This window comes from Impatiens glandulifera, chromosome 8 (assembly GCF_907164915.1).
Source record: "Impatiens glandulifera chromosome 8, dImpGla2.1, whole genome shotgun sequence".
NCBI lineage: Eukaryota > Viridiplantae > Streptophyta > Magnoliopsida > Ericales > Balsaminaceae > Impatiens > Impatiens glandulifera.
Window position 1 is genome coordinate 539,254 of NC_061869.1, and position 12,053 is coordinate 551,306.

A 12,053-nucleotide genomic window follows, 5' to 3' on the forward strand; every position below is an offset into this window, starting at 1 on the left:
TTGTGATGAGGATTTGATCACTTACCTTATATAGTTTATCTCGAGAGGCATAAAGTCAAATTTTTATATATATCCCCAAGTTTGAGATTTATTTGAAAAAATAAATATTCTTAATATTTATTTAACTATATTGTTATATTGATAATATGTAATAATTTTATATATAAATTAATAAAATTAGTCTAGTCAAAATATGACTTTTAAAATGCTTTAATAAAATTATTAATGTAATAGATTCAAATCTTGTTTTATTTTGTGCATAACTTTTTCTATATCATATTTTTATCGTTTTATTTAAATAATTTTTTTTAAAATGAGATTTTTTATTAAATTCATTATTTAAAAAAAAATTCTTTAACTTTTGTAGGTGACCCGGATGCAGGACCTATGCGGCTGCCTAGCCCCCTGAGTGCCGGTCTAATGGACGTCTGATCTTGTTTTGTATGAGTACTTCTAATTTTTTTAGTTAATTTTAAGATTAAACTAAATATTTGTCCAGGGGATTGTTAGGATTTGAGTTTGTAAAATTATTTGTATTATTTAAAAATCAATGTTTGGTGATGATTTGAAAGAAATATTGATTTTTTATTTTATAAAAATAATTAAAGATCATTAGTGGGATGAGACTAATTAAGCGAGAGTAAAGATGATAATTTGGTTCATCTAAGTGAATATTCCATTGGAAGCAAGGGATCATTTAGCCAAATTATTGACATGCCACGTCAATCAGTGCTGCCCTCTTGTTTTGGAGGGGTATAAAGGGGATTTGTTCGACTAAATATAATATGCAAATATGTAACTAGATCGGCTGGATAAAAACAAAGAAATAATATATAAAACTATGTTGGAGATTAAATTAATACTTACTTATTACATTTTCCTTTAACAAATTAAGTTGAGAATAAATTCTTAATAAAATATATTATTTGACAATTTCATTATATAATTTATAAAATAAATTCCAATAATCATGTCAAAGATATCTTATTCCATCAGATTTCCTCCAAATCCTGCAAAGTATTAGATTAATTTACACAATTAAATATATTATCTATTATAATGTTTGACAAAAAAAAATGCAAATTATATTATATATTATTGTTTACTTGTATATGAAGTCTAATTTAATTGTATACATACTAATAATAATAATGGAGAGTACCCATCTAGAAAAGTACTCATCATAAACACACAAATGGATTTGCTTACACACCAATTAATTAATAGAACATTTTTTTTTTATCATATTTGATTATTATTTGTTTCTTATAATTAAAGTGTATTAACAGGTTTTCTTGGACTAGTGTTAATAAAAAAAAAATACAAAATTTATAAATAACTTTAATGTTTTTATTTATTATTATTTTTTTAGGTCCACTTTAATATTTTAGGTAAAACTCTTTTTAATTGAGATATTTTAGTTGATTAATTATAACTTTTTTTGTAAGAATTTTATTCAAATTAAATTAGATGATTAAACATATAACATAGATAAATAAAACTCCAGTCAATAGTGCCCTTAAATACAAATGATTATATTTATTTAGTAACAATGTAATTTATTCAAGAATCATTAAAAAGTGACAATTAGAAAATTATGTTTATCCTAATGTCAAATATGTCACATACTTTAAGCAAAATAATATTTCTCCGAATACATTTTCCATTTAAAAAATATAATGAATTAAATAGAAATAAATGGTAATTGAAATTCGAGTTAATTCAAATAACAATAAAATAAAAAAGAAATAAGAAAAAAAAACATTTGTCAAGCACACTAATAAAAAAACAATAATCAATTTATAATAAAGAAAATTTTGAAATAACCAAAATCTTTAGATAAGAAAGAAAAAAAAGTGTAAACACATTTACATAACAATTTCTTTAATTCCTTTTTATGGATCTTCCCACATGATTGTTTTTCTTCATCACCTCTTTACTTTCCACCCCTCATAAGTACTTGCATAAAAGTCAATTTTGAAATGTGTTTGGAACACCTTTCCAACTAATGTCAACCACTTTGGATGATGTCTTTACATGTGAACTCTAAAACCTCAAAATAACATCATGATTCAACCAAATATGGACTCGATGAATCAAGATTATAAATTGCTACTTTAGATCTATCTCGCCTCAATGAGATGTTTAAGCCAATGTTATTAAGAATGCCTAATTCTAATGGCCAAACATCCCGACAAATAGCTACATACACCGTATAATTAGATAAAAATATCTAAAAACTATTTTTTTTTGTCATCGACCAGATAGATTTCTCGACGCCAAAGGATCATTATTATAAGCAGAATAAAGATATTTTTTCAAATGACAATGTGGTGAAAGTAATTTTAATTGTATTTTTATAAACAAAATGAAATTTAATTTACGTTACATGAAAGTTATTACCTTTATATTTAATATACACGTATGGTAACATATCTTTTTGAAAATTCCTTTTCTTTGAGTTGATTGTCCTCAGCTAATACTCACAAGCATCATTCATGTCTGATTATCTTCTAACCATTGCATGTCTGCTTCATATTGGAAGTTTGACCCGACAATATATAGTTGTTTCTTGCTTCAACATGATTTCATTGACACTTTGAGTTGCTTTAATATTTTATGGTTATTTGATAATACTTTTTTTTTTTTTTTTTTTTTTTTTTTTTTAAATTCTCATGTTTTTCATACTCTTTGCAACAATGAATAGAAGTCAAAAAGATATTTCTTTAAAACAAAAAGTTTGAAAAGATAACACTGTATTTATTTTGATTGATTATCATGATCATTATGACTTAATTAAGTGTGGGTAATAAATCATAACTAGTAATTAATTAGTTTTACAGAAGATAATAAAGTAGAATAGAATAGAAGTGGGTCAACTAAACTAATGTAAGTGAGAGAGAGAAGAAGAAACATGTTCGTCTATGATTGGTTTTCCCAGGTATTATTTTTATAGTAAATAATAATATGGTTTCTCTTATATTGCGAAAAGATGATTTAGAAATAGAAAGGGGGAAGCGCAGGTCACAAGGAGCTTGCTTGCTTGCTTGCTTGTTATAATTGGCCTTTTGAGTTGTTCAAAGTTCAATTCTTTACGCATATCATATCATCAACAACTGTATAGTATAAACATTTATATTTATATAATTTCATCCAAAATTATTATTAAATTACACCCATAAAAGAGTTTACTTTCATCAGGCTTTGGAAAGTTGGGTTTTATTTTTTATTGGGTATTTATAGTATTTTGGTTCATATATGTTTTTGTCTCATTTTTGTGGGGATGGTTCGGCAAACCAAGTTGTGGTTTTTATTCTCTCTCTGGATCTGAGCTCTACCCCCTCTCTCTCTCTCTCTATCTCTCTCTATTTCTCTGCTTTCTTCTTGAATCTAATACGAATATCGTTGTTTGTTGTTCTTATCATCATCATCATCATCATCACTGCAATAATTTTCAGCATCCTCGAAGAGAATAAAGGCCTCCATTATCTCAAGCTTTTCAAGAAGCTTGTTCATTTCGTTTGTTTGATCTCCATTTGTTACTCGTTTGCGAAACAGGTTTACGATTCATTACTTGTTTTCTTTTCTTTCACTTGAATCCCAGAAACCCTTAATATCCCTGCCTTTCCTCTTTCGATCTTTCGTGGTTTGTAATTTGTCAATGTTTTCGTGACCCGTGTTTTGAAGCTTTCAAATTTATCCTCTGATTTTTCAAGGATCAAGGAGCAGGAAACGCCCTTCATTCTCTAAAGACACACATATACATGTTAAAGGCGTAATCTTGTTCTCTCCCTGCAATCTGGTGGGGGATTGTGAATGGACCTGAGGGAATTGAAACAGAAAGAGGTCATATTTTAGAAGAAAATGCTTTATTTGAAGCAGCCGAAGCAATGACGAGTTGTTTGTGAGCTGAGGTACAAGTGGTTGTTTCATTTGAATGCTTGTGTGATTGGTTCCCGAGCCAGAGGCTCGGGATCTGAACTTCATCGCCCGTAAAAATGGTGCCAGACAATGATAGTAGGTCTACTCCCCCGGAAGAGGAACCACCTTCTTCTTCTCCTTCTTCTTCATCCAGGCTCGCCCCTGAATCCCTTGGCGGCATGCAAAAGTTCTCGCTTTATGAGACTAGATCGGTAAGCCTATCTCTTTTGGCTTTTATCTATTAAAGAGTGATAGAATTTTGTTTGATTGTATTCATTTGTGTGCATTCTACAGAAGTTTTATATGATAGGTAGAGATAAGAGTAAAACACACTGGAGAGTTCTAAAGATTGACAGATCAGATCCTTTGGAGCTAAACATACGCGAAGATTTGGCTACATATTCAGGGAGGGAATGCTCTGATCTATTAAGAAGAATACATGAGGGAAACAAGGCAACCGGAGGCCTAAAATTCGTCACAGCTTGTTATGGAATTATTGGTATGTCAATTTAGAAATGAAATGAAATGAAAAGAAAAGAAAGGCAGTTCGCTAATATATATGTTTATATGGTGTTCATTTAGGTTTCATAAAGTTTCTTGGTCCTTACTACATGTTGATTATCACAAGGAAAAGACAGATTGGTTCAATTTGTGGGCACAACATATATGCTGTCTCCAAGAGTGAAATAGTTCCTCTTGAAAATTCCAACTTACTTGGAAACACAGTTAATGCCAGGAGCGAAAACAGATACAAGAAGCTCCTATGCATGGTGGATCTTACAAAGGACTTCTTTTTCAGTTACTCTTACCATGTTATGCGCAGTCTTCAGAAGAACATGTCTCAAAAAGATTCGGGACCTGTTCTATATGATACCATGTTTGTTTGGAATGAATACTTGACACGTGGAATAAGGAATCTTCTCCACAATACATTATGGACAGTTGCATTAGTTTACGGCTTTTTTAAACAGGCTACGCTATCTACTATATCTGGCAAGGACTTTATACTTACTCTTATTGCAAGACGCTCACGTCATTATGCTGGTACCAGGTTAGAATATGGTTGTTCATGTTTCTTAATCCTAACATTCTTGCTGTTGATGTTTCTAATCATAACGACATCATCCAGATATTTAAAGCGAGGTGTGAATGAGAATGGAAGAGTAGCTAATGATGTTGAAACAGAACAGATTGTATTTGAGGATGTTCCAGAAGGAGGATTTCCAACACAGCTTAGCTCAATTGTTCAAAACCGTGGCTCAATTCCCCTCTTCTGGTCACAGGAAACTTCACGCCTTAATATTAAGCCTGATATTATATGTATGTATTTTTAATTTGCTGTTGTCTTTTCTTGTACGTAAATGTTGTCTTTTCTAATTTTTCTGTTTCTGATTCATGTCTTTGCAGTATTTCCCAAGGACAATACTTATGAGGCTACCCGGCTTCATTTTGAAAATCTTGCATCGAGATATGGAAGGCCTATAATCATTTTGAATTTGATCAAGGTACTTTTTATTTATTTTCTTACCATATAATCAAATCACATATGTATTAATAAATTGCTCTTACTGAAATTTAACGCAGACTAATGAAAGGAGACCTCGGGAGTCTATCCTCCGCTCAGAATTTGCCAACGCAATTGAATGTTTAAACAAAGATCTACCCCAGGAGGATCGTCTTATGTTCCTACATTGGGATCTCCACAAACATATGCGAAGGTAACCTAGTTGTCGTTTTCGTGTCTTTTCCAGTTGTTTCTTTGATCTTTTTGTGATGAAACACTGTTTTGGATCTTCTCCAGCAAGGCTACAAATGTTCTACTACTGTTGGGAAGGGTGGCTGCATATACTTTAACATTGACAAGTTTCTTTTATTGTCAAGTAACTCCAGAATTGAGCACATTTGATGGGTGTTTACAGTTCCCTTATTTTAAGTAAGTTTTTTCTCTGAAAAGCACTAGCTAGATTGTCCGGTTCAAGGGAAATGCATTGATTGAGTTTTATTTGATCCAGGGATGAAAAGGGGGGTGAGCAGTCTGTTATCCCTAATGGTAATGAGCATAGTTCAGAGATGGAAATTGAGAAAAATGGCAATGAGCACAATTCAGAGATGGAAATTGAGAAAAATGGCAATGAGCATAATTCAGAGACGGAAATTGAGAGAAATGGCAATGAGCATAATTCAGAGACGGAAATTGAGAAAAATGGCAATGAGCATAATTCAGAGACGGAAATTGAGAAAAATGGTAATGAGCATAATTCAGAGACGGAAATCGAAAAAAATGGTAATGAGCATAATTCAGAGATGGAAATTGGTGGTGATGAACCTAGTAATAGGGTAGCCAATGGAAATGATGGTGTGAAGTTGCCAATGTTCCAAAAGGGGGTTCTGAGGACAAATTGCATAGACTGCTTGGATAGGACGAATGTTGCACAGTATGCATATGGTTTGGCAGCACTTGGGAAACAGCTTCAAGTTCTTGGGATTACGGATGAAGTAAACATAGGCCTTGATGACCCGATAGCTAATGAGCTAATGAGGTTCTACGAGAGGATGGGAGATACACTAGCACACCAGTATGGGGGCTCAGCTGCACACAACAAGGTAGCAACTTTATTATTACTGAGATTTTATATATATTCTAATGATTTCCTATGAGTAGGTATTCTCTGAAAGAAGGGGTCAATTGAAAGCTGTCATTCAATCCCAAGAATTTTTTAGAACTCTCCAAAGATACTATAGCAACGCATACATGGATGCTGAGAAACAAAATGCAATTAACGTGTAAGTTGTTGAATGTTGTTGGTTGTTCCAAGTTTTTTTGTTGAATGTTGCAATTAATAATATATCATTATTATTGCAGTTTTCTGGGATATTTCGAGCCAGAAGAGGGTAAACCTGACTTATGGGAACTGAACTCTGTTCAACACGGGAAAGGCACAGAGGAAGGAAAAGGAGGGTAATTTTCAAACAAACATTTAAGTTTTTTTTTTTTATTTGTGAAGCATCTAGAGATTGTCTATATTATTCTTTGTCTTGTCGTATTTATTATTTCCAGGTTCTTCCATCGTTCATTTTCTGATGGAAATATAATCCGTGAAAGCAGCTTACCCATATCAAAAGGCTCCGGCTTTAAGCACGAACATTCTGTGCCTGCTTTTCCAGTTAATGACAACCCCCCAGGGAAATGTGCTATTTCTGAATCAAGCGCTGGGATATCTGCCTGTGAAAACGAAGACACATTTTCAAGGTTCACTTGCTTCTTTCTGAGTTTTATGTACCTGTACTCAATATTGGTTGATCTAGCTGCTGCTTCTGCTGATGTTGTTACTGTTTTATCAGGACGAATTTGACATCTAATATAAGGTTTGATTCCGTTTGTTTAGTAGGTATACTTCTTCTTCAGTGCCGGGGAATGGGCAAACTAGTGACATGGTTAACTCCTCCAACTTCCTTGATGTAGACTGGCTCTCATCCTCGGGTAATTCTTGCGATGACGAGTTATTTGAAAGGTTAGCAAGAAGGACTTACAACAATAATAATCTTTTATAAAATGAGCTGAGCTGGAAGAGGAACATATATATAACTAGAAACTTTTTTTAACGAATTATCAGGATAAATGGTACAATGGGAGATCAGTCGATTCCATCAGCCAGCGAATACGATTCAAGCTTGGTATGCAGAAGAAGAGTATTTATTTTCTTGTTCTAGTAATGTTTCTAATTATGACCTTTCTTTCCTTAGGGGGGAACTGAACACTCAGCAACCACTGATCGGAATTATGAAAACTTGAAAGATTTTTCAGAAAGTTTTGCGCACTGGGTGGCGTCTGGAGAAGCACTTTGCCATTAAAAATTGTGGATGTAGCTGCGGCACTTGTGAGCTGTGTGATATTTTTTTTACTCATCTTCCCAATAAAATATTTGAAGCAAAAAGAAAAACTTGTGGATCATCATCTGTTTTTTTTTTTGTTTTTTTTTTACTTTTGAAATTCTCCTTCCTTCCTATAAAGTACATATACCTCCCTTGTGTATTCTTGAGTAATGCTTGAAAGGTGCAAGGGTCAAGTCAAGTCTGGTCTGGTCTGGTTGGGAGTGAGGAGCAACAGCTTAGACAAATTGTTTTGTAACCTGATGGATGGATGGATGATGATAATATTGGTGGGGTGGGTAAATAGGCAAACAGTTTTTCTTAATTACAATTAATTCTTTAGGAACTGGGATTTATATAATATTGTTTATTAAGAAGATGAATTTCAATTATTGTTATTATTATTACTATTATTAGGCCTTAATTTGTGCTGTAAATATATTTATATCATCATTTTAATGTATCCATATTGTGTTTTTTTAATAAAGCCTTCCTTCCTTCAACATACTTTATTAATAAAGTCCACAGATTGTCTTTCTTTTTCTCCATTTTATTTTTATAATAACACATCAAGAATCTCTCAGTAGTCAGCACAAATATTTTTATAAATAACATACAGTCTTGAATAAATAGTTCATTAACCAGCCCCAATCTTTTCTATTTTGTTGCATTTCCATTGGATGCCTGGGCCTCCATCTTATTGAACTGGGCCTCAATCTTTATCCATTAAGTTTAGACTTGACTCTTGAGATACACACTCTAAAAAAAGGCCTCAATTTTGTAGATTAGTTCATAGTTTGGAAAAAATCTATCCTACTAAAATATTAATTCAAAGTCTCTAAGAGTGCAAATAAACCTACCCTGTAAATCCTAATTGATTAGGATTTTTTTTAATTGATTCCACCAATTTTATTGTTGTTCAACACCATTTAAACCGACGAATTATTTAAAAACTAAATTTTAATTAAGATGGAAAAAGAATTCAACCATAAACAAAGGTTTGGCGGTTTTTACTATATAGCCATTAGGTGCAAGACACATTTGAAATCAAAATAAGATGAGAGCATCATAAACATAAATGATGTTGTTAACAACCTACCAATAATTGACAAACTTAATTGCAAGATTAATTTATAGTGTATTAATGTTCAGCCAAAAAAAGAAATCCTAGTGTGATATACAAATATTATTTTATCTCATAACATTATTCAATACAAATATTATTGTGTCGTAGAACATACACTTATAATAAACTATGCACAAGTTAATTAAAATTTATTTAAATTGTGTTTAGGTTAGGCGGGCCTGACGAAAAGTTATTTAAACTTATCACCCTAATGTTTATCTTGCAAATATGTTATTGTTAAGAGTTTACATATAGTAAAATTAGGTGTCACCTGAAGTATTTTTTTTTTGAGTGATCCACTCTAAATTTGTGTATTTTGTGTTATTATTTTCTTGTGTTTTTATACATCATTTTAAACATGTCAGATTTGGGGATTATTCATAACACTATGATATTATTTATGAAATTTTGTATTAATTGTGTTAGTTCCCCTTTTGTTGACATTGTTGATATATATTTTTCAATACATGAATTTTTTTCAAAAAAATATTGTTCATGAATTTTATTAGAATTTTTTTTTTTCATATTATAGGTACATGTTGGTATTGATATTATTTTAATTTTGTAATCTATTTTGACAAATTAGTCCCAATGATCAAACTAATCTTCTAATAATCAATTTAGTAAACTGGTGTCAATAATTTTTTAAACGTATTTCGATAAATAAATCAAACAACTTTAACCGTGTACGTATTCTTGGCCATAACCACCAGTACTTTTCTTTAGTTTTGTAAAAAATAAGCACTCTCATATTACTTTAATTTTTTTTGAAACACAATATATATGATATTGTCAAGAATTGATCAAATGAAAGATTAGGTAGGAGAACTGTCATTATTGATCTACCTGATGCAGTAATGATAGATCATATATGGATATGGTTGTTAATAATTAATTGAGGGACTTGGATAATTAAATGAATAATTATAAATGGTGCTATATATAATTGTATGTTCTTTCTTGCTTGCTTAAGATATTGTCTCGTAATTTTACATGATCATATTGAGCTATATATCTCAAATTTTCTCTTATAAAAACACAAAAATACTCTTGACATTTTGATTTTTTAGGACGACTTTTTTCATTACACCACCGTGTAAGTATTAAATTACTAATAATTTAATTTTTGAATGGGGTTTATCTCAAATTATATATCTAGTGGTCATCATCATAGTGGAGTTGAGGAGATCTACTTTTAGGTGACATATATTTTTTTTGTTAGGTAAATATTAAGTAATCTAATCATATAATTAATTAATGGCGTGATCAATAAAAGAGAATTATGATTATCCATCCTAGCTAAATGTTTAGGGGTTGGCCTGGTTTTGATTGCATTCTTTTAACAAAATTAACTTTCTTTCCAAAAACATTAATTGGTTATACAATATTTTGATAATAATGTGGATTGTGGACTGTATATTATTCAAATGGATTGGTAGATATATGTTGGGCTACTAATTAATGGTTTAATTATCAAATATATTTGTACAAATTTTATTACAAAATTTGAGAAGGATCATAACTTTTATCAATAATTTTATGATGGGTTTTACCCTATAAAATAAATTGAATACAAGAAAAGTAGTAGGTCATGCATGCTCATGAGTAAATTTAAGGCAGTGAAAACATGGATAAGATGATTTAGTTTTACTGCCATGTATACTGCAGGAGTCACTTATGATAATCTTAAACTAGCAACTTTTCCCTTTATAAATTATCTCAATTAAATTAGTAATAAGTTTTTTTTATCAAATAATTTGAACAAAATTATTTAAATAAACTCAATGCTATTAAAGCCATGAAGTCTTGGCATACAGTGACATTTATTAAGTGGGTGAAATATGATGACAAGTCAGCATCAGATTTTGGTGAACCAAATTGTGTGGGACTTGTGAATGCATGACACTTAATCACTAATTAATTGGGAAGAATGTCAATTTTACACATCAAGTTATAAGAATGTGTCAAATTTACTTATTAAGTATTAAAATTCTATTTATATATACTAACTTGTCAAAACGTGTCAAATTTATTTAAAATAACAGAAAAATTTAGCGGAGTTAAAATTTTTGCCACATGTAATATCCACCTATTTTTTATTTGTTTTTAATTTACATTACTTTAATTCTTTTTTCATTCAAACAAAACATTCAAATTTTTCCATATCCATTTTTTCTCTCTTTTTACCTAATTCTTCATTTTCTTCTCACTGTTCCTCTTCATCTTTAATATGTGTAATCTATTATTTCTAAAATCTTTATTAAAGAACTAGCTATGTCGACATCAAATAATAATATTGTGACGGAAGAATAATCAGGTGGCCAAAAAACTGTGACGACGGTGAAGGTGGCGGAACAGCCGATGAAGTGTTCGAGATGCGATTCTCTAAACACGAAATTATGTTACTACAACAACTACAGTCTCGCGTAGCCGAGGTATTTCTGCAAGATATGTAGAAGGTACTGGACAAAAGGTGGGGCCCTCCGTAGTGTATTGATCGGCGACGACTATCGGAAAAACAGGAAAATGAAATCCTGATCTAGGATTTCAAACAGAGTTGATTCCAAATATTTCGGCGGTTCTTCATCAGATGTGATTAATTGTGGGGATAGAAGATGAAAATTTAGAAGAAATGAAGAGTTATGAATAGAGAGAAAAAAATGGATAAGGAAAAATTTGGATGTTTTGTTTGAATGAAAAAAAATTAAAGTAAACAATGTAAATTAAAAATAAATAAAAATAGGTGGATATTAAATGTGGCAAAACTTTTAACTCCGTTTAACTTTTCCGTTATTTTAAATAAATTTGACACTTTTTGACAAGTTAGTATATATAAATAGATTTTTGATACTTAATGAGTAAATTTGACACCTTCTTACAACTTGGTGTTTAAAATTGACATTTTCCCCTAATTAATTAGTACAAGTTTATTAACTCTAATATTTCTTAAATTATAAATTAAATAACTTAAAAGTTATGTGATTTTCACAACATTTTAAATTTTATATATATATTTTTTTATATAAATATAGTAGCATAATATATATTAAAAAGTTTAATACATTTAAAATTAAATTTTCTTATTTTAAATATTTTGTTGGGTTATAATATTATTAAAATAAACGTACTTCAGTAA

The 12,053-nt window shown here is 30.6% G+C and overlaps 1 protein-coding gene across 1 annotated transcript; it reads left to right on the forward strand.

The window, feature by feature from the left end:
- The first annotated feature begins 3,248 nt into the window (after positions 1 to 3,248).
- LOC124912228 (phosphoinositide phosphatase SAC3-like) lies at positions 3,249 to 7,856 on the forward strand. Its single transcript, XM_047452794.1, has 15 exons — positions 3,249 to 3,558; positions 3,717 to 4,133; positions 4,216 to 4,420; positions 4,504 to 4,972; positions 5,051 to 5,241; positions 5,329 to 5,426; positions 5,506 to 5,639; positions 5,723 to 5,854; positions 5,934 to 6,525; positions 6,584 to 6,705; positions 6,785 to 6,880; positions 6,980 to 7,171; positions 7,308 to 7,433; positions 7,536 to 7,596; positions 7,666 to 7,856. Exons 2-15 carry the CDS (start codon positions 3,999 to 4,001, stop codon positions 7,771 to 7,773), a joined length of 2,661 nt encoding a protein of 886 aa, XP_047308750.1. The 5' UTR covers positions 3,249 to 3,558; positions 3,717 to 3,998; the 3' UTR covers positions 7,774 to 7,856.
- Positions 7,857 to 12,053: the final 4,197 nt, after the last annotated feature.

Excerpts from the sequence above, each read along its gene's own strand:
- LOC124912228 (XM_047452794.1), top strand. The coding sequence starts at position 3,999 with ATGGTGCCAGACAATGATAGTAGGTCTACTCCCCCGGAAGAGGAACCA. Across the intron at positions 6,881-6,979 it reads ACAGAGGAAGGAAAAGGAGG|GTTCTTCCATCGTTCATTTT; the intron begins GTAATTTTCAAA and ends TATTATTTCCAG. Across the intron at positions 7,597-7,665 it reads GCGAATACGATTCAAGCTTG|GGGGGAACTGAACACTCAGC; the intron begins GTATGCAGAAGA and ends TTCTTTCCTTAG.